The sequence below is a fragment of the Brachycentrus maculatus genome, unplaced genomic scaffold (genome assembly GCF_059751285.1).
Source record: "Brachycentrus maculatus isolate JH-2025_06_01 unplaced genomic scaffold, ASM5975128v1 h1tg000196l, whole genome shotgun sequence".
Lineage (NCBI taxonomy): Eukaryota > Metazoa > Arthropoda > Insecta > Trichoptera > Brachycentridae > Brachycentrus > Brachycentrus maculatus.
In genome coordinates this window covers 1,550,368-1,573,954 of record NW_028280947.1, presented here as the reverse complement: position 1 = coordinate 1,573,954, position 23,587 = coordinate 1,550,368, and the positions used below count along the sequence as shown (strand labels likewise).

The window sequence follows — 23,587 nt, the reverse complement described above, 5'->3', positions numbered from 1 at the left end:
AAACAACACTTTCTACCCTGTAGCGGGTAAATATTATGTTAAAAATATGCCTCTTTTGCTGGGATATAGTACATTTTCTGGGCATTCCTAAAACATGCACAGCTAAAAATTGTCGATTTTTGATTTATGACGTTCTTGAAAGGAGTGAGCGATTTGTGAAATTTTGTAATTGGAATGTTAGAATTACCTGTTTTCTTTGTTATTTATTATTGTAAATGTATTTATATTAATGTTCTGTTAAATTTCTAAATAAATAAAATAAATACCCAGACTTCCATATTCTTCTTCGTGTATGCTGAGATATCACAATATAATAAAAAATAATAAAAAAAAATGGAAAGTTTATTGTATTCAGGGTTTTTCTAAAAACAAAAAAGCTCTCGGAACTCACTTCATGTCAAGCTTTTTACTTTTAAAAAAAATATTCAAATATCATTTAAGTATTCATTACAAAACCATATTTTATAATTTTGACGAATTATATAAATAAAGATTGTAATTACCTAAGCACAAACATTATTTTGTTTAATTGAATTTGAAAATTAAAAAAAAAAAACAAATCCGTGAAAAAATGTGGCGGAACGCGATCTACCGCATTACATGGAAAAAAGCCATGATTTAATTACTAAAAATAACTAACCTTGATTTCGACTTTTAAGTTAAGAACTTTGGCTACAGTGTAAAAAAAATTCCAATCTTCAAACGATACAAGATTATCATAGATTATACTTCAATTTATTTTCAGATTTCAGGTTACTGCTATTTAAACAATTGTAATATTTATGTGCTATGCGTATTGTTCCCAGCCGACATGATACCATATCTCTACCCTTAAACGCGACCCGCATGTAATATGAAGTTATTCTTTTTCCCGTAATAACCAAGTACCAAGTTATGTCGAGGGAGTGAGTTCAGATATATTGCATGCGGGGTTCCCAGGATTTTATACGGACTAAATCGCATCAATCAAACGTCAGCATGGTTCATTTGGTCCGAAAAGTTCGAAATCGTAACTGTATTGTTATCTTATGGGAATCTTTGTGACATTCCTTTTTTAAATATATATTTCAATTACCTTTGTGGTATAATGCAATTATTGGTTTATTTACAATAATATGGCCTCATAGAGGCCATATTGTCTGGTTGTGGTCCTGCGGTTAGTGTCGTGGACTCTTAAGTCAGAGTTTCTCGGTTCGAACCCCTCTACCGCAATTAATAATAAGCCGCGTAGACTCACAGAAATAGTATGAAATTAAAATATTTGTGAAAATAATAGAAAAACAAATATTTCTTTTTTTTTAAATAAAAAAAGTTTCCCGTGCCCAGGGCACATTTTACGATACATTTAAAATATACGATACATTTATAAAATTATTACACATTTTACGAAACATTTTAAAATATACGATACATTTATAAAATTATTACACATTTTACGAAACATTTTAAAATATACGATACATTCATTAAATTATTACACATTTTACGATACATTTTCAAATATTTGATACATATATACGATACGATACATTTATAAAATTATAGAAAAGTTAAGTTCTCAACATTTTGAGTGTGTCCGAATACTTCACTTCAGAAATCTGTATTTTCTCCACTTTGGAGTTGTTTTTACATTTTGACATCTCGTCATAGATGAAGAAGAATATGGAAGTATGGATATTTACAAGGCCTATGGTGTCAATGGTAACCTTCATATTTCGTCCTATGATTGTTAAGCGCAGATAAAAAACATTAAAAAACACATTTTAAACATATTTATATCAACTGTATGACTCCGTAGCATAAAAAAATATTAATAAATTTTGATAATTTATATAGCGCCATTTTCGTAAAATACCACCTCAAGGGCGCTTACAAAGATATGGATAATGGTATGATGATGCTAATGACAAATAAAAAAAACGTCGTCAATCGTCGAAAAATATTTTCAAGTCGAGAAAAATTTGGAGCCGATGACGCCTTCTTCTCGGTCTTCTTGGGCTATTATGTAGAATGGACTGGAAACTCCATGAACAAGTACGCCTGTTAATATGCAAAATAGTTAGCATATTGATATAGTCTTTAGAAGCAAACAAGATGTCGTGGAGAAAACAGATTTGTGAATAGGTATTTGAACACACTCAAAATGATGTGAATAAAAATAACTGGTCAAATCATAAGCAGCAAAAAAAATTGAAAATTATGTTTTCAGGCGTTTGCTAGTATGTAAAAATAATCCGAGGTTCGGATCTTGCATACATCAAAATAAAAGGATCTTTGCTAAATAGTATAAAAGCTTTCTCATTTCCAACATAGATGGCTCTTGTGAACTAATATGTACAACGTCATGAGATTAATAACATATGCAGGAGTTCCTAAAATTTACGTAGAGTGGTTGTCAATCATGGGTAGAGTTGTGAATGTTTCACGTGTGTAAAGTGATCACTTAACCAGTCTATGACGGGTCATAAGCCCTTTAAATATCCATATTTCCATATTCTTCTTCATCCATGTTTAGATGTCAAAAAAATGTATTCTCTAAAGTATATTTAAAAATATATTTGTACGTAAGCGCTTTGGGTTACTTAGGAGATATTATTGTCGGATTGACGCAGTGTTAACTTAATCGTTAATAACAATACAAAATTATTAACACAGCGCTACTTTTTACGGTAAATAAATGATATATTAAATAATGTTGACATTTTATTTTACGAACATAAGATCTAATAATAAACATAAAATCTAATGCACGGTAGTCAAAAGCACTAACCACTTATTTTATTATATCTCTGTAACTAAATTAGGTATTTTTTTCAGACGATTTCATGCTTTTTCATTATTACCTCCAAAAATTTATTGCACCTCATAATTATGTTGTATTTTTCAAAATAACGAACTGTTCGGAGTTGGCCGAACAATCCACTTTATTGCGATATTTAGCCAAATAAGACAAATTTTTATAAAATAAATAATTACATAGTTTTCATTTATTTGGAAAATTTTAGGTTGTCAAATTTGAACATGGCGGGAAGATTAAAGTAAGTACTTGCGCGCTTGCGCAATAATCTCTTGTCATGCGCATTGGATACATACAATTTTTATTGACAAGTGACAGTTAAATATAACCTCAAATTTCCATTTCGTAAACTTCTAGCGGATGACGTCAAGTGATGTAATACCAAATAAAAACATTTATTAATAACTTAAAAGTGTCGTAAAATTAATTTATAAAAATGACTATCAGTGAATACATGTCTGCCCTCGGGGACAACCCATATTTCGGCGCCGGTTCGGGTTTATTTGCGCTAGGAGCTGGTGCAGCACTTTTAAGACATGGTCTTCAGGGTGCTCTGATCGTACTAAGACGTAAATTAATGATAACTTTAGAGGTCCCTTGTAGAGACAAGTCGTATCAGTGGCTGCTTCATTGGATGACGGTAAAAGGAGCCAAATCGACACAACATTTAAGTGTTGAAACGTCCTTCTCACTCAAAGAAACCGGTCACGTGAATACTAAATACGATTTTATTCCTAGTATTGGGACACATTTTTTCAGGTAAACTTATTTGATGAAACGTTCCATCCAGCTTGCATATTACATTTGCATTTGTGTTTTTTTTTAAATTTGTTAAAATGCAGATTGGTATTGCACAATTTTATATAAATAAAAAATTAACACACTAATATTTTGATAAAAACAATTGGTGTAAGACTCTTTTTTAAATCTATTAATTAGTAATTGATTAGCAAAAAAGTTGTTAAAAGTAATTATTAACCCTCCCTTCCCAGTGTTCCATCCAGCTTGCATATTACATTTGTATTTTTTTTTTAATTTATTCAAACGCAGATTGGTATTGCACAATTTTATATAAATAAAAAATTAACACACTTATGTTCTGATTAAAAAAAAACTAATGTAAGACTGTTTTTTAAATCTATCAATCAGTAATTGATTTACAAAATAGTTATGAAAAGTAATTATTAACCCTCCCTTCCCGGTGTTGTGTACCTAGTACACATTGCTACTAATAACCATCAATATCTCTATATATATAATAAACACAAGGCCAAGATTTTAGGTAATCCTCCATAACATATTTACGCATTGATTAAAAAAAATAATATAAAAAAATAATCAGAATTTATTGGGTACATCAGAGGTATTTTGTGAATATTGGAAACCAATTTGCGTATAAACAGCGCGTGAAGAGTTATTTTTTATATTTAAATGTTTTGTTAGCAAAGTGAGACTATTAACATAACTACTTTTATGTAGTTATCTAACTAATAATAATAAAATAATAAAACCCTTATCCGCACCCCAGTGGTGCATAGGGCACTGCGCCATATAAACACAGTGTTATCTTGATCGTTTTACACACGAAGGAAAGGTGAACAGCCCTCCGCTTCAGGTACCAGTCCAGGGTAATATTGAATAAATATTACAGTGAAAAAATCACTTATATTTATTTAACCCCCCCTGGGAATCGAACCCGGGACCTCCAGAACGGTAGCCGAGCGTGCTGACCATTACACTACAGAGGCTGACAAAATTATAAAACATATATTAAAATTTTGTATTATTCCTCTTAAGGTATAAAAGCACATGGATCAAGGTGGAGCGAACGAGAGAGCAACACACGTTAGATCTTCATATGGGAATACCGTGGGAGACTGTCACACTGACGGCCTTCGGCAGAGACAAGACAGTCTACTTCAACATATTAGAGGAAGGTCAGTTGAAGAAATGAGTACATGTCGCTCACTCCTTTCAAGAACGTCATAAATCAAAAATCGTCAATTTTTAGTTGTGCATGTTTTGGAAATGCCCAGCAAAAGCTTCATATTTTTAATATAATATTTACTTATTTATTTTTTTACAAAAATGTTAATAAAATTAGTATATAACCACTCACCAGGTGAGTGGTTATATACTAATTTTATTAACATTTTTGTAAAAAAATAAATAAGTAAAAATGACTAACCACAAAGTAAATGCTTTAAATATTAATAATATTGAGAATATAATATTTACTCTCTACAGGGCAGAAAGTGTTGATTTTGCATTTTGAAGAAAAGGTATTTTTTAATATTTTTTTTTTAATATACTAAATATTTTTCAAATAGAGAAAAAACCTTCAGGTTTTACCTAAAAAGATCTGTTGCACCGTAAAAAGTTCAATAAGTAAGTGGCTTGATATTTATTTTAATACATTGTATTATATTAATTTATGTATTAATTTTAAATCAAATACAGATTTTTTGAGTCTACTAAGTTACTTAGTAGAACTTAGTAGACTCGAAAAATCTGTGTTTGATTTAAAATTAATACATAAATTAAAATGGAGTTCTACAAATTAAACGCCAAATCAATAAATTGTATTATATTTTTAAACTTTAAAAACGTTCTCTTAAAAAATCAAGTTTTTTTATTTATGACGTTCTTGAAAGGAGTGAGCGATGTGTAAAATGTAAAAACGAAAATGGAGATGAATTTGAAATGGCTACCATTTTAATTTTCTAATGAACTTTGATTTATGTAATTTTGAAAATTTGAAAATGTCATTTTGTTTCGTATTATTAAAATGTGATTACTGCATCGTGCATAAAAATATGAATGAAACAATAAATTAAATACAAAATAAAATAATAAAAAGAGATAAATACTTCTACTGCAATTCTCGGTTATATCCAATTACTATTTTATAATTTCTTGAATGTTTTTTGCTGATACTTGTGGCACATTTTAAAAATATCATAAAATAAACAAAATAAATCAAATAACTACAGAGAACAAACCCACTTAACCTACATGGACCAAATTATCTCCGATATGCTTTGTAGCGGGTACGCCGAATTGAAGAGACATTGTAACCCACAAAGAAAATAAAATGCAAACTTTGTTTTTCACCAATGTTTTGAACTCAACTTAGTTTTGAACCAACTGGTTTCGACAAACACATTGCCATCTTCAGATATGGATATAAGCTAACAGAGAAATATTTATAGTTAGGCGAGTAGGCGGGGTAACGGAGCGACGTGATGGTTGGTTAATTAGTTAACTACGGTGTCATAGGGATTATTATCTAAATGAAATATTTTTCAGACTACCGTGATTTTTTTCAGCTAGGCATTTGGCGTTGAAACAGCATGAAGGGAAGACCATCATGTACACAGCCATGGGGAGTGAGTGGAGGCCGCTGGGACACCCGCGCAGAAGGAGACCCATACAGAGTGTGGTCCTGGACGATGGAGTCGCTGAGAGGATCCTCAAAGACTGCAAGGAGTTCATCAGTAATCCCACTTGGTACACGGATCGAGGGATTCCGTACAGGAGGGGTATGTTGCACACCCAGACTTCTAAGAATACCCAAACTTTTATGTTTTATGGTCTCCCTGAAGAAATGAAAAGTACAACAAATTTCTAGCATTTATAATTCCATAGGAGCCACATAAACAGTCCACAGGTAATTTTTTGTCTCAACCCTGTCTTATGAGTTTAACCTTTTCTTATTTCTTGATATGATTGTTACAGCAGGCTGTGGCATGCACAGAGAATTAATTAGGGTAGACAGTAGAGGTAGGTAGTAAGGTAAGCTAGGTACTACTTAGTAAGGTAGGGACACCCAGAACTACTTCTTTCGATTGCAGAGTGCATGTGCGAAGGTACAAACTACAGAGGACGACCCCGCTTAATATGATAGACCAAATCATCTACGACATGCGTTGCAGCGGGTGCGTCGAGTTGAAGTGATATAGGATAGAGACAGGTGGAGATTGACAGTGAAAGAAGCAAACCAATCATCACACAGATTGTATTCCACGAAGAATAAGAAGAAGACTTTAACACCGTATGATGTGTATACATTCTATAATGCTCTCTCTTTGCTTTTTCTTTTTAGGATACCTTCTGCACGGTCCCCCAGGGTGTGGCAAATCTTCCTTCATCACAGCTCTTGCCGGAGAGCTGGAATTTGCCATTTGTGTTTTGAATCTCTCAGATAAGGGCCTCACTGACGACCGACTCAATCACCTAATGAGGTATGAGGGCATTCCAATATCAAATAGCTTTTTGCTCCCATGTTAGAGTTGTGACTATGAATAAAAAAAACTCTGGTTGGGAAGACGCTTGACTCCGAAATTGCCATTGCAGGTTTGACTCCCGCCAATTGCAAAATATATTTAAGAAAGATTTATTTTCTTTGGCTTTATCATAAAAGAAAAATACTTGTTCATTACCACTTGATTTATATTTTTATTATAACGACTAGTTTCGAAAGCTGTGCTTTCATCTTCAGGTCTAAATATTAACTAAAGCATAAATCTCTCTCTCGCTGCTTGCTGATAGTGTGTGAAGGAGACGTTTATTTACCAGTGCTTACTATTTGTAATTTTATTATTATTTTAAGTTTAAAGACTTTGTTTCTCTATTAGTGTATTTTTATTTTAGATACTGTATATATGTATTATGTTAAAGGTTTTAGCCGTTCATTAAATAAATAAATAAATAATTATCTGTTCTATAAATAAGGAGGGGGGTAAGTTGGGTGTTTTTAAAAAAAATAATTTCATGTCTTACCACAAAGTGAATGCGGAAACAATAATTAAAATTTCTTTGGTGTTTCTGATGTATTTTTCACATCTACCTTCTCTATCCTTACTATCCTACCTGCAGACAAGCCTCTAAAAGTAGAGGCTTTGCAGGTTATTCCTTTAAATCATGGGTGGCCAACCCGCGCCGTTATGTGCGACTCGCGGTCATGTATGATGAATATATTTTTAAACCAGTGATATAAATGTGATACACTGTTTGATACATCAACAAAATTTATGCGCTCAAGTATTATCTATGAGCCAAGTCATGTATGTTGTTATAAAAACAGTGAACTATATCCGTTCACATACTCTTAAGGATCGTCAATTTAAGGCAATCTTGAAAAATCTCAAAACCAATTAAGGTGTGCAAATATTGAAATAACTTTAGAAAAATTAAGTAAACGAAAAGAAATTAAAATCTCGCACTGAGTGGCCATTGATAAATCGCTCACTCCTTTCAAGAACGTCATAAATCAAAAATCCTGAATTTTCAGTTATACATGTTTTCGAAATGCCCAAAAAAAGTACTATATTCCAGCAAAAGAGGCATATTTTCAACTTGACATTTACCTGCTACAGGGCAGAAAGTGTTGTTTTTGCATTTTGAAGAAAAGGCATTGTTTAATTTTTTTTTAAAGAAACTAGTTATTTTTCAAATGGAGAAAAAACCTTCCGATTTAACCTTAAAAGATCTGTTGCACAGTAAAAAGTTCAATAAGTGGCTTGATATTTATTTGTAATAAATTGTATTATATTTTTAAACCTTAAAAACGTTCTCCTGAAAAATCACATTTTTTGATTTATGACGTTCTTGAAAGGAGTGAGCGAAATAAGTTTTATTTAAAATAAAATTGGTAATATTGTTTGATTGATGTGTCCTAATTAATATTTTTGACTGTTAAAATTTTTCAAAATGTTTATTACCATACAGATAATTTTTTTGCTGGTTCAACGTTTGTTTCCTTCTCAAATCTGATCATAGTAATGTTTTTTTTCACAACTCTCTTGATTGTACTTTCTGCTTACAAATACACTATAATTTCGACACTTTATGTCACGCAAAACTGGTTAGTATATTAAAATCAATAGGAATAAGGGGAAAATTGCTAAACTTTTTTAAAAACTATCTAACGGGGAGAAAAATGAAAATCAGGATCAAAAATGTTCTCAGTAAAGACAAAAAATATTTATCACGAGATCCACAAGGTTCGATCTTAGGACTAAAACTGTACATAATATATGTTTCAGTGATGAAAAACATATTTAAATATGTAAATATAATAGATATATATTTGCCGATGACACAGCTTTAGTTATAGAAAGTGAAAATCCATTAGAAGCAAAAGAAAAATTACAATTTGATTTTAATCATGATATGAGTAAATAAGTATACAAATAAAAATAAAAATTTAAAAATTTAAAAAAACTTACAAAAATCAATAAGTATGAAATTCGTTGTTATAATCTTTTTTCTAATGTCTGTATGCGGCCCTTTGGGAAAATTTTAGGTTATCGATGCGGCCCGGGGGCAATTTGGGTTGGCCAGGCCTGCTTTAAATTAAAGAGTTTTTATCAATCTGTGTCTATGTTTAATTTTCAGTGTGGCGCCCCAACAGTCCATAATACTCCTTGAAGACATAGACGCCGCCTTCATATCCCGGGAGGACACACCGCAGCAGAAGTCGGCGTACGAGGGTCTCAACAGAGTCACATTCAGTGGACTTCTAAACTGCTTGGATGGAGTCGCTTCCACGGAAGCTAGAATCGTGTTCATGACCACAAACTACCTAGACAGGTTTGGCATATTCAACATACAAAATTGACCTTGAGCTGTATTATTTTGAGAAATAAAAAGACTTAGAAAGAAATAATATTGTTAGGATTGTTTCGCCTAGTTATGGCATTCATTTGAAAATGCCATAACTAGGCGAAACAACTGTCACAGTATTAATTTTTGTGTTTTTAATAAAATACAACTTAGTAGACTCAAAAAATCTGTGTTTGATTTAAAAACTAATTCATAATAACAAAACAATAATAACAATAATAACAAAATAAAAGTTTATTTATTTATAGATTTGGCGTTTAATTCTTAGAACTCCATTTTAATTTGTATATTAAATATTCAATTAAAACACTTATTTTTTAAGTCTACTAAATTGTATTTTATTACTTATTGTATAAAGTAACACAAATTCAATAATAGAGCTTATTTTATGAATTAATTTTTAAATCAAACACAGATTTTTTGAGTCCTTTAGGTTGTATTTTATTTAAAACACATAAAAATTCATATTGTGACAATTGTTCAAACGAATGCCATAACTAGGCGAAACAATTTAAACGAATTTGAAACTTTATCATATTTCAAAATGTTTTTAGATTAGATCCAGCGCTAGTGAGGCCGGGTAGAGTGGACCTAAAAGAACACGTCGGCTATTGCTCCAATAGTCAGCTGCAACTAATGTTCCTGAGATTCTACAGGGGAGAAGAATCCGCTACTCAATCTAAAATATTTGCCGATAAGTAAGTTTTTATATCAATAATCGATACATAACTTACATATGAAATTATCCCGGAATTACACGGAATTTTACCGTCCGGCACGTCAGTTAGCGTTTGAAAACGATGATCGGCTCGGATTGGCTTGTGCTTTTGTCCATCTTTCTTCAGATGGGAGCTCTTGATCGGTGCGTGTAAATTCGATCACGCTAAACTGTCTAAAACTTGTATTCTTAAAATTTCAACCTACCAATGGTTATGCAATTGGGAGGACGGTATCTTTACTCGATCGTATATCCTTGTGTATTGACTTCTTTATCCCGCATTCATTGTTTTCCTGCATTCATAGTTTATTTCACTAGGTCCCTTTAAAAACGATAGATAGAGGTTTCACTGTACTAATAACTTTACCGAGTTGCACATATATGTCAGCTAATATTTTGTTAATTTGTAGGGTGACATCCTTCAAGAGGCCGGTCAGTCCAGCACAGGTTCAGGGCTATTTCATGTTCCACAAAAATGAACCAATGGAAGAAGTCATTGCAAATGTCTCTAAACTCTGGGAATTGACATGACCAATCAAATCACTAGACTGAATTGTATATAGTATATTTTATGATTTTAAAATACATATTTATGATCAAATTTGTAGATTTTATTGTATTTTCACAAGACATGCAGAAAATCATCAAGAGTTATAAGTGATTTTTTTGTTTTAATGTTAACACATTGTTGTCGGGTGGTTTTTTCATCAACCCCGAGCCTAATTCTCAGACAGTCTGCCGCCCGACCCTCAGTATACTAATTACAAGTAATCGCAATCCCAATTCTGATCTGTGCAACGTTTTTTGGCGTCTCCCGCTCTCTACCAACAGTATGTTAACCTGTCCAGGAGTACTGTCGTATATGTACAACCAATGCAAAACATGGTTTATGACGTGATTTATATCAAATCCTCCGTAGCGTAATGGTCAGAACGCTCGGCTACCGTTCTGGAGGTCCTGGATTCGATTCCCAGGGGGGGTCAAATAAATATAAGTGATTTTTTCACTCTAATATTTATTCAATATTACCCTGGACTGGTACCTGAAGCGGAGAGCTGATCACCTATCCTTCGTGTGTTAACCATCAAGGTAACACTGTGTTTATATAATGCAGCGCCCTATGCACCACTGGGGTGCGGATAAGGGTTTGAATGAATTAGATCAAAACATGTTTAAAACATGATTTGGGTCAAAATTATTGATGTTTTGATAAATCATGTTTACTGGGGTGAATGTTTTTTTATTTAAGAAAATATGTTACTTATAGCATCGACTATAATATAAAATTATAAAAAGAAAAAAATACATTTTTAAAAACCCACTCTTGGACAGGTTAAAGACGCTTTTAAATGTTTCCCGCCAACAATGTGTCAATATTATGTATTATATCAGACACTGGAATATTGACCCAACGGATGATGTCAATATTATAGGTGTCTCAATAAATACTTCACAAATTTCTCACTAAATTTGAAATGAACCATTTTAGTAAAAAAATCTTCAGCAATTTTAGAATACATTTGAGAAAAAAATCTCAGCACTGAAATGGTTAGACAGAGTGCGTCAAATAAATGTGAAAAAGGTTTTAAAACCTGTGAATGCCAAGATTTTTTTATTCCCTCCTCGTAAAAACTTCTTGTCTGTTTTAACATCTTTAACACAAATAATAAACACCATTAATTTTATGATATTATGTGTATTTCTCAATAGATAAACATATAAATAAATATAGATGAATTTATAAACAAAAACAAAAAAATGTAAACATTATCAGCTTTAACCTATGTTTTTTTGTCGTAATTTTCTTTGTAAAATATTCATTTCTTTTTCCCCTTCTTCCTTTTACTGAAAAAAATACAATTTTAATTAGCAAAAATATATAGAAATTTAATGTTATGAAGCTATGAGTAATAATGATAAATAATATACAGGCGAGTTTATTCTAAGTCTCTTTGAGTAGAAAGTAGAAGCAACAATCTTGTTTTTTTGACATCGTCATTGTCAATGTGATATAATGGTACCTGTCAAAGTGGGCCTTAAATAATCGATAATTCTTACTTACCTTGTTATTTAATGTTCCTGTTATGCATGAATAAAAACACATAAAATTAAATTAATAAGGGTGATTGTAGCAATGTTTGTTTAACCCCCTCTTCCCGGTGTTGTGTACCTACTACACATTGCTTCTAATAACCATAATATCTCTATAAATATAATAAATACAAGGCTAAGATTTTAGGTATTCCTCCATAACATATTAACACATTGATTTAAAAAATAATATTAATAATAAACAGAATTTATCGGGTACATCAGAGGTATTTTGTGAATATCGGAAAAAAATTCGCGTGAAGAGTGTACGGGAACCGCGACACTATATTCACATCTCACTCTTACATACTTACACTGTGCAAGCGTGAGGAGCTCAAAGCTCAATGTTCTTTGGCTAGCTAGCGAGTTAGCGCCAGTAGCTCTTTAGCTTTCGACAAGAGTGGACCTATGCTTGTTCCCTGAACGTTGTCAGATGGTTTTTTTTATGTTTTCAGCAAATAAATCAAAATTATTATAATTTTTTAGTTAATTTATAATTGGTTAAAGGGATTAGCTATAAATTCCGCTAGCTATAAGTATAGGTATAAGTCCGTATTTTTCCGATTTAAAATAGCAAACTTTTTATTGTGTAGTGACTACCCAGCACCGGGACGCGCGTTTTATTTTAGCATCGGAAAGGAAAGGTTAAGTAAATAACATCAAGAAATATCAGTTCTCAAATCTCATCTAAGAACTTCAGATATGAGGACATTAAGAAGCAGTAAAAAATAAATAAGAACAAGAGTAATTAATAAGAAGCGAAGCAATGAAGTATATGATGATGTATCGATGAATATGATGTGATGCAATGACTGCTGAGGCAGAGATGAAGAGTTCCTTCACTTTTTCTTCTTCATCTTAGCATACAGCCTCCTGGCAAGTGTTCCCCTCCACCACGCCTGGATACGTATGGCACTGCGCCACCTCAGTTCCTCCAGAGCCTTCAGGCGGGCCCTTTCCGTCACAAATGCGACCCACGCATCCATTTCTTCCTTGTGATCGGCCTTCTGCAAAAATATCAAACGAGGTCATTTAAAAAATTGAACACTTGTGTAATACAGTAGAGTCCATACAGGGCAGAGGTAAATATTAAGTACCCGCTACAGGGCAGAGGTAAATATTAAGTTAAAAATATGCCTCTTTTGCTGGGATATAGTACGTTTTGTGGGCATTCCGAAAACATGCACAACTGAAAATTGTCAATCCAATGAGGTCATTTTAAAAATTAAACACTTGTATAATACAGTGGAGTCTCCATTATCCGACCTAAACCGGCCGCAGCAAGTCGGATAACAAGGAAAATGATAAAAACAACATTGAAAATGTGTTAATTTTATTTGCACATTGAAAACTGTTCAAATATATAATCATAATAAAAAATAAAACCCTTATCCGCACCCCAATAATGCATAGGGCACTGCGTCATATAAACGCAGAGTTATCTTGATCGTTGACACATGAAGGAAAGGTGATCAGCTCTTATGCCAAATCAATAATTAATATCAAATGAGGTCCCAATTTGCAAGTCTTCTGAACATACGCTTCAACATCATCCTGCATCCTGTCTTCTATTCATAGTCAGTATTAACCTGTCCGGGAGTATGGCTGTACATTGTCATCCAGACAAAACTTTCCTCATGGGAGTATGGGTAAACGGCCGGGCTTATAACTAAAGCCCGGTGACATTTATTTCTAAAATGGCACTTGCACTGCCATCTGTGGTTGTACTTGTTGTAAAAAAAGAGAAATATTTGTGTTTTTATTATTTTCACAAATATTTCAATTTCATGCTATTTCTGTGAGCCTAAGCGGCTCATTATTAGAAATAGGTATCAAATTACGGTAGAGGGGTTTGAACCGAGAAACTCTTAACTTAAGAGTCCGCGACACTAACCACGGGACCACAACCCGACACTTAAATAGATTGTGTCAGGTTGTGGTCCGGTAGCTAGTGTCGCGGACTCTTGAGTCAGAGTTTCTCAGTTCGAACCCACTCTATCACAATTCGATACCTATTTCTAATAATAAGCCGCTTGGGCTCACAGAAATACATACTATGAAATTGAAATATTTGTGTAAATAATAAGAACACAAATATTTCTCTTTTCTTTTAAAAAGATATATTTGTTTTTCTGTTTTACCCACATTTTACTTAAAACAACCCGTATATAGAAGCTTCCAAAACTATCCGTAACAATATATCGTATAATAATACTCAAGTGGTAAAAAACAATTGTTTTATTTATAATTCAATCATGTCTTGCCATAAAGTGAATGCCAAAACAATAAATAATATTCCCAGATAATCAGCATACAATATACTGTAAATTTGTCAAATTAATTCATTTGTTGTCTAAATAAAAAATTATATTTTTTATGGCAATGTGTTACATATCTAATCCGCACTATTGTACCACTGTCAAGACCTGAAAATAACATAATGTTTTACACATAGACATTTTGTTCATACCAATTTTTCAAGTGCAGCTGTTGCTTCGAGTTGCATATCTCTCTTCTCCTTCATCATCCTCAAATCCATATCCAACTGTTCCAGTTCATCATCATAATTGTTCATCCACATTTCTATTTGGTCCGAGTAGTCCTAAAATTTATATTCAATTATAATCTTTAAAAATGTACTATACAGACTTATTATTATTATTATATTGGATGGCTTGACCTTGGCTAATGTCTGTTCACGACGGATTCTTCAGTTTTTTGGATATGTTGCGCGTGGAAATGAGGGTAGCCTGGAGGGGAAGAGAGGGAGAAGAAGATACCCACACAATGGACTGATCAAGTTAGCAGGCACCTCAGTGGTTGGAGCGCTACGTACAGCGCTGTCAAGGGACAACTGGAGAAGAATCATTGCTTCCACAAGGGTCACAACCCTCCAGTAATGAGGACTAAGATGGAGAAGAAATAAAGACTTAAAGCTGGACTCCTTCGGAGTCCAAACCCATGACTAGAGATTTTCTGTTCCTATCTTTTTGCTAACATAACTATCAAAGAGAAAAAAAGACTAATCAAAGGCCAATTATGCTAGAATGAGACCTCAAAGGATACAAAGAGAAAGATGATGAATTAGAACCCATTTAAAAATAAAATTAAAATAAACTAGAGTGATATTTTGTCTGCTTCTGTGGTGTTATGGTTAGCATGTATATCTACCGTATTAAAAGTACAGGGTTCAATTCCCAGGGGGGTAAAAATAAATATTAGTGATTTTACACTCTATTTATTTAATATTACTCTGAACTAGTCTAGAGGAAAGACGATTGAGATGGTATGGGCGGATATAGGGCGCAGAGAACCCGAGCATGTCATAAACTACGCAATAGCAATGGATCTTTCTCGAATGATTTCTAGAGGAAAACCAAAAAAAATCATGGATGCTGCAAAGAGGGAACATGGTTCGAAGGCATGGCCTAGGTGAAGTTGTCCATGACAGAAGGACCTACAACCTGAGGACGAGGAGAACTGACCCCAGCAGTCTACAGAGACGATAAGTTGGGATGTAGCCAGGAAAAAGAAGACTAACTAACTAAAGAACTCCTGCAATTGAAGATAACCTAGATTTTGCGAACAAGTATTTGGACACACTCAAAATGGTGTAAATAAATTATCTGGTCAAATTATAAGCTTAAATAATAAAAATGAAAATGATATTTTGTGGCGTTTCTCATGTGTGTGATTATAATCCAGGATTCGGACCTCACATACTAATAAAAAGAGTTTCTGCTCAATAAAAAGCTTCTTTTCACCTTACCAATAGATGTCTCTAGTGAAGTTCTAGTGATTCAAGAACAATGTTTAAAAATTGGTTCATATATATAGAACTTCCAAGAATTTGAGTAGTGTGGTTGTCAATAATGGGTAGAATTGGTGAATGTTATACGGGTGTAAAGTGATCACTTAAACCAGCCTATGACGGTCGTTAACCCCGTAAATGCCTAGACTTCCATGTTCTTCTTCATCTTTGATAAGATGTCAAAAAATTATCCCTGAATTGCAGGACCTTGCCTTTATGTAAGTAAGGACAAAGTTAACACTGCGTCAATATGATGCTATGCACCATTATATGCGGATTTTTTTTTATTTTTTTTATTTATTTATTTATTTATTTTTATTAATCACAATTTTTAACATATATTAAAAATAAAAATAAAAAGTTATTTTGCAGAGACCCACCAAGCCACCTTGTGTGTCTTGTCGGTGGAGTTCTTTTTGCATACATTTTTTTATTGTTTTTTAACCATTTTAACCTAATATATACACACAAAAAAGGAGAAAAAATAACAATATAATCTTTTTTACAATGTTCATAAAATTAACTCTTGATCATTTACCCATTCCTTTATTTTGCCTTTGTTCCATCTTTTATTTTGACCTCTAACATCCGTCGGCAACAAATTAAAAATGTTCGGAACGATATATTGCAGTGTTTGACTTCCATATTTATTGTTGATTCTTGGGACTATCAGACCTTCGTTTTGTGTAAATCGTGTATCATGGTTGTGTACTAGAAGATTTCGATATTTTTGTCTAGTTTGTTGCTCAACGATGATACTCATCCACAATATTCCACGTACCGGCAGTAATTTTAAATGTTTATATAACAAGATTGGATTGTCCCTTTAAGGATAAGGATTAGAATAAGAGTGATATGGATAGCTTAGTACCTGAATTGTGTGTTTAATGAAATTCTCTATTTCGCTATTAATTCTATTCTCTTGCTGTATCCTGAGCTCCGTTCCGGACACGCTTCCGACCAGCACGCCCTCAGTCTGCTGTATGGCCAGGGAATGTTGCTCCATCTGAGAGTTCTCCCAACCCTCGATGTAGCGAGTCTTTATCTCGCTGTTCCAGGTGCTATCCTGAAAGTAAATCACACAACGAATGACATGAAAGTAGCATAACCTAATCTATGGTTTGAATATTGAAAGCATTAACTTTGTGGATCATGTTGATATATTATTTTGAAAAATAAAAAGACTGTTTTTTTAACCCCTCATATTTTTATTAACAACCAACTAGTTTCGGCAACAACCTGTTGTCCTCTTCAGGGTTTAATTTATGTCATAAATATAAATTAAACCCTGAAGAGGGCAACAGGTTGTTGCCGAAACTAGTTGGTTGTTAATAAAAATGTGAGTGGATCAAAAAACAAAGTCTTTTTATTTCTCAAAATAATATAACCTAATCTAACCTAAAAAACGAATTAACTAAACATCACTCCGCTTCACAGCACGCCTAGGGAGAGAGAATAGAACGCCACGCCAATCTGTCTTTGCAAACAATCTATGCCTCTTCCACATTCATGCATCTCCCCACACACATCCGCCGATTATTCCTACTGCTGACCTGACCACTTTCAAGTATTTTAAATACTTGCTAATCCCAAGTTTTCATCGGGCTTCCTCTGCTTCTGTTACTAACCACATTTGCCGCATAAATTTGTTAAACTATTCTTTCTTTACTAATTTGATTCACATACTCCAACCATATCAACACATCTTTCTTAATTTTATAGATAATGCTTATTTCAGCCGTGTATTTTTTCTATAAGAAAATGATGTCCAATATAGATGTTTAAATGGTGATATAAATCACCATTCGAACATCAATCTGCACAATAGTTTGCCGCACGTTCGTTTGAGAGATCGTATTTTGACTGCATTCAGTCTACTTTATCCTTATTTTGCCAACTCCATGCCTCACTTCCATACATTAGGGTTGGAACCGGGACTCCTTTGTGCACTGCCAGTTTAGCTAACAGTGCTAAGCAGTGATCATATTTTCTGTTATACTCACATCAATTTCATCCAGCAGTCTGTATATTTCCACTTCACATTTATTCAGCGTGCTTTTATTAATGCTTGTGTCTTTTCTTATCTTTATTTGTAAGTTTTTCAATTTGCTGCAAAAAATTTATAAATTTTGTACAAAAACTTTTCAAATTAACATTTTGTCTAAAATAGGCCTTTGCGGATTTGCCTGTACACGATACGTGTAACCCTGCTGAAGAAATGGCTCAAACTGATTTTACCGTATTATTTTATGAGGTGTATTATCATAGGGTGGCCATGGTTCATGGTTGTCAAATGTTTGATATTTATTAAAAACACAAAACATGAAATGAAATACAGTGCAATAAAAATCGTTTAAATGTTTTATATCAAATATATGAAAACACAATAAACTTACAGAAACAAGTAAAAATACAGGTATTAAGTATTGAGAGAGGAAAATGATTTGTTTGTCATATAATATTGGTATATATTATTATTATTATAGCATATACACGTACGTTCGATATTCATTGTACTGGAGCTCCCGGGTTATAGCTTGGTATGCTTTGGCTGCGAGATCAGATAACTGGATAAGAAGAGTCGGAAAACTTCTGTTGATTTTAAGATCCAAGTACGTCGCAATCAATGTCTCTATAATATATTTCCTGTAAGCAAATTCAATAAACAATTTAATTTTCTCTAACCCTTATCTGCACCCAATGGTGCATAGAGCAGAGCATCAGATGCAATATTTTCGCATCCATTGCACCTGTACAAACTCGTACGAACATACATCAACACACAGCAGTCGTTCTTCAACAAGAACAAGAGGATTTGACCCTGCAAGCCTCAGTAAATTTTCCTAAATCTCAGTCTGACTAAAAAATAAATGTGATCATCTTTTTTTATTTTAACACATTAAACATGGGTGTTTTTTACGCCTGCGGACTGCTAGCTAAGGAATTTGATAATTATGTACTATAAAGTTCACAAAGAGATTGGTACATAATATAACAAACTGACTTTGAAATGACGCCGGCGCAGAAGGTAAAGCATCAATCAACCGAACGAATAGAAATACCTTTCCCGTCCATAGTGTGTTAAAGTAGCATATTTTATGCTACAGAGTGAATTCAATTATTATGGGAAAATGCGTTACATATAACGAACTTACTCCTAGAACAAATTGTGTATGTAATACGAGGCATCACTATATTTATATGTATGATACCTACCTGTCACTCTCCATTTTAGCTAATTTGTGAGTGTCACTAGCCAACTCCTGCAAATCTACTTTTTCCATGCGATCTTCCGGCGGGACGTTATCACCATCTGGACTCCATTTTTTATCATTAGCTCTTTTCAGCATATCTTCCATCAACTCTCTGTTGCAGTTATCTATTAATCATATTTGAAAATGCAATTTATTATATTGTCAACCAGGCAATCGCCATGGATCTGTCTCGAAAGACATCTAGAGGAAGACCAAAGAATTCATGGATGCTGCGGAAAGAAAACATGATTCGATGGCATGGCCTAGGTGACATTATCTATGATAAAAGGACCTACAACCTAAGGACGAAGAGAGCTGACACCAACAGACTACAAAGATGATAAATTGGGGTGAAGTCTGAAAGAAGAAGATATTTAAGTATGCAATTTCCAAGTACCTTTATTATTTATTAATTGAGTGATTGTTTTACGTTACATTTTGTCAAATGGCCCAAATTATTCCACCTAGGATGGGTTGCCTAATAACACGTATTTTTTTTTAATTCTATTAATTTTGAAAACATGGGTACAAATCTGTACCAGCTAAATATATATTCTCTTCCTATAACTTTGATCTGCATTTAATGGTGCAAACGTCTTATAGATGCACCATTTTTATGATCTATATCTACATGAAGTCGAGGTAAGTTCTATACTTCAGGTACCTATACTATAGATACTAAATAAATAAAATTATTTCAAAAGGTCCCCATCCTAGGAACTCAACCCAGGACCTCCAACACAGTAGCCAAACGCACTGAGGAGGCTACAGCAGAACCACAGGCCTGCCTTTACTTTATATAGATGTTTTTATGTACATTTTTTTAGACTTTTTTATTAGAATTAAGAATTTGATGTGCAAACAGTTAAAGAAAAACATAAAAACTTACTTAAAATAACAATCTGGCAAACGCTGTCTTGAAGAACTGCAGCCAGAAATTGGCTCTCTTTTTTGGATAATCTGTAATATTTTAATGATAATTAATTAATATTATAGGTGTCTCAACTTGATATGAAACATCTATTGTTCTTTTTATATGAAAGAAAATGGAGGTCTGAGTATCCCAAGGCTTGCATTTGGCTGCATGACCTGGAATTTGGCTGGCTTAAGCAATCACTATATATCTCATTAATTTTTTAAACCTATATATATGCCATGGTCTCGGGTGCCTTCCACATGCGGGTAGCATTTTTACTAGAATTGGAAGTACCTCTGATAACGAGCATAATTCGTTCAGAATCATACTCGTTAAACGACACACTCAAAACGACGTAAACGACACGTTACGAATTTTTTTTTTGTTTTGACTGGCGCCGTATCTCGCTATGTGAAATTTTCTCACTAAGGAGAAACTTTTTCACATTTTTTTGCTCAATATGCGAATTACTCGTTGTGAGAGGTTCCACTGTATAACTGGATTGCGGCGCCATCAGTTGATAAGTATTTAAATAGCTTACTCCATTTGAACATCCGTAGGATGAATAATCCAATGTGGTGTTGAGGAATTTAGCTTCTTATACAAGTTAGTATGAGTAAACAACCCTGAGTACCCTTACCATTGTTTCCATACTGCTTTTTTCTCCTAAAGTACCTACCATTCTTCCTCCATTTCCTAGAACTGATGATCCTACCACAAGTTGTCCCGACTTCAAGAAGGATGGTCACAATCGTCCTTGCAGTTAGAACAACGATGCAAAAAAATAAGAAGAATTATGTATAATATATAAAAGAAAGTCATTTACTTGATCTCATTGGAAAGCTTGATTGATTCATGTTGAGTTTCCGACCAACGGTTAGAATCTCTTCCGGGAGATGTAAAAGTGCTTTCAGGCAAAATGGATTCCTCATCTTCGGACTGAAAAAATAGGTTTTTTTAAATGTTGTGAAAAAGAGATTTGCCATTTTTCTGTAAAATGTCACCAGTTAAGGGAGCAACTTTTTCACTTTTTTTTTACTTTTTATGGAAATTACTCATTATGAGAGGTGCTGGTTATGAAAGGTTCTACTGTACAATATGTCAACGTAGGGTGATGTTGATTCCGAATGAAGGTAAGGTGGTCAGTGCTGCGTTCCAGGTACCAGTCCTGGGTAATATTATAATAATAAAAATAAAACTCTTATCCGCACCCCAATGGTGCATAGGGCACTGCGTCATATAAACGCAGTGTTATCTTGATCGTTTTTTACACGTGAAGGAAAGGTGATCAGCCCTCCGCTTCAGGTACCAGGGTAATATTGAATAAATATGACAGTGAAAAAATCACTTATAATTATTTTACCCACCTTGGGAATCGAACCCGAGACCTCAATCGAACGGTAGCCGAGCGTGCTGACCATTACACTACGGAGGCGGAGGGTAATATTATATAAAAATAATAAATAATTACTTGTAAATATTAATATTTATTATTTTGGACCCCCCCCCTGGGAATCAAACCCGAAGCCTCCAGAATGGTAGATAAACACGCTTACAGTTTGGAGGCAGACCGTATAATTTATAAGCACCATATTCTAATAAATTGTATTTCAAAATACTAATTTTAATTGTTAGGTTGTGGTCCCGTGGTTAGTATCGCGGACTATTAAGTTTCTATTAAGTTACAGAGTTTCTCGGTTCGAACCCACTCCACCAAAATTTGATACCCATTTTTGATAATGAGCTGCTTAGGCTATAATATAAAGTAATAGTATAAAATTGTATTTTTGTAAATAATAAAACACAAAGGGTTCTCTTTTTTTAATGAATAAAACTCTGGAAATTATGATATTTTCTTTCTTACCCCATTCAACTTTAAACTACAAGTTTTTGATTCTTCTAATTCACTCTCTTCCTTGTCAGAATCTTGTTCCATGATAATATCATATCATATCACATGAATCTAATTAAATATTTAAATATACACATTCCATGGAATACATCTGTGAAAAGTATACTCCAAAGTAAAATAAAATGACAGTAGTTTCCTAATTAAAGTATGCCTTTTAATCTGTAATTTTATCTTGCTTGTATGAAAAAATATTGATCAATGAGTTTCGGTTGTCATAGTACAAAAATCAAATAACGTTCCTATGGAAACAATTTTTTTTCCATGGTAACGTTGTTTGATTTTAAAGTTTATTTTTTCTATGAATATATTTTGCATGTAGGTATCTATGGACAATATGAAAACTTAACTAACTAACTAACTAACTAACCATCACGCCGCTTCCCCGCAGGGATAGGCAGAGAGAATAGAACGCCACACCACTCTGTCTTTGCAAACATTCTTCGCCTCTTCCACGTTCATGCATCTCTTCATACATACCCGCCGATTGTTACGACTACTAACCTGACCACTTTCAAGTATTTGGCATACCTGATTGTGCCATGTTTTTCTCGGTCTTCCTCTGCTCTTTTTTCCACTTACATTCGCCTCATAAATAAGTAAGTTCCTAGTATAAACTTATCTAGTATAGTCTGCCTCCATGGTGTAAAGATTAGCGTGTTTAGCTACCGTGCTGGAGGTCCCGGGTTCGATTCCCAAGGGGGGTGAAAATAAATATGACTGATTTTACACTCCAATATTTATTTAATATTATCCTGGACAGTTCCCTGAAGCGCAAGTTTTTTTTTAAGATGGGAATTGCATTTATTATATACCTTGCTTATTATTTACAAGGTTTATAGATCATTAAGTGGATTTTGGTTCTTCTAACTAAAAAATGTTTTATATTAATCTGTGTTGGGAACAGGAAGGATAATCTAGTGTGGGCCAATCAGGAGCTTCTCAGCATTTGCTCATTGCTGGGAGGAAACCACGTAAAACTCCTCAAGAGAAGCCGGACTGTTGAGTGTTGTCAACAAACCTTTCGTTCCACTAGAAGAGGGTTGGGATTTTTTTTCCTAGCTTGGTTTATGGTACCAATATCCTTCACTATTTTTATCAAGGGCAGGAGTGATCACCTTGACTTCATCTGTTAAGGATCATGATAACACTGAGTCAATACGATGCAGTAGGACTCTGCGATCGTACCGACAAGATGATTGACACAGCGCCATCTTTTGAATTCTTCCATTTGTACTGTACCGGTTATCCATGACCAACACATGAACAAAATCAATAATTTGCTATAAAATTACATCAAAATAAATACAACAATTCGCTCACTCCTTTCAACAACGTCATAACTCAAAAATCGACAATTTTCAGTTGTGCATGTTTTCGGAATGCCCAAAAAATGTACTATATCCCGGCAAAAGCGGCATATCTTTAACTTAACATTTACCCGCTACAGGGCAGAAAGTGTTG

The 23,587-nt window shown here is 33.6% G+C and overlaps 2 protein-coding genes across 2 annotated transcripts; one reads left to right on the top strand and one right to left on the bottom strand.

The window, feature by feature from the left end:
• Positions 1-3,110: 3,110 nt before the first annotated feature.
• Positions 3,111-10,747, top strand: Bcs1 (mitochondrial chaperone BCS1). Its single transcript, XM_088263070.1, has 7 exons — positions 3,111-3,556; positions 4,595-4,734; positions 6,127-6,339; positions 6,903-7,041; positions 9,197-9,391; positions 9,979-10,122; positions 10,553-10,747. The coding sequence occupies exons 1-7, from the start codon at positions 3,234-3,236 to the stop codon at positions 10,671-10,673; spliced, it is 1,275 nt and encodes a 424-aa protein (XP_088119196.1). The 5' UTR covers positions 3,111-3,233; the 3' UTR covers positions 10,674-10,747.
• A 1,083-nt stretch (positions 10,748-11,830) lies between these two features.
• LOC148307599 (dynein regulatory complex protein 9-like) lies at positions 11,831-22,328 on the bottom strand. The gene is made up of 10 exons (XM_088263069.1): positions 22,079-22,328; positions 21,041-21,153; positions 20,188-20,258; positions 19,261-19,423; positions 18,544-18,690; positions 18,048-18,153; positions 16,916-17,110; positions 14,704-14,835; positions 13,077-13,240; positions 11,831-11,987 (listed from the first exon to the last, which is right to left on the bottom strand). The coding sequence occupies exons 1-10, from the start codon at positions 22,148-22,150 to the stop codon at positions 11,960-11,962; spliced, it is 1,191 nt and encodes a 396-aa protein (XP_088119195.1). The 5' UTR covers positions 22,151-22,328; the 3' UTR covers positions 11,831-11,959.
• Positions 22,329-23,587: the final 1,259 nt, after the last annotated feature.

Bases quoted from the DNA above. Each gene is read 5' to 3' on its own strand.
- Bcs1 (XM_088263070.1), top strand. From the start codon at position 3,234: ATGACTATCAGTGAATACATGTCTGCCCTCGGGGACAACCCATATTTC. The intron at 7,042-9,196 runs GTATGAGGGCAT...TTTAATTTTCAG, and splicing joins CGACTCAATCACCTAATGAG to TGTGGCGCCCCAACAGTCCA. The intron at 9,392-9,978 runs GTTTGGCATATT...AAATGTTTTTAG, and splicing joins ACCACAAACTACCTAGACAG to ATTAGATCCAGCGCTAGTGA.
- LOC148307599 (XM_088263069.1), bottom strand. From the start codon at position 22,150: ATGGAACAAGATTCTGACAAGGAAGAGAGTGAATTAGAAGAATCAAAA. The intron at 18,691-19,260 runs GTAGGTATCATA...ATTTGCTTACAG, and splicing joins GCTAAAATGGAGAGTGACAG to GAAATATATTATAGAGACAT. The intron at 18,154-18,543 runs GTACGTGTATAT...AATTTTTTGCAG, and splicing joins CAGTACAATGAATATCGAAC to CAAATTGAAAAACTTACAAA.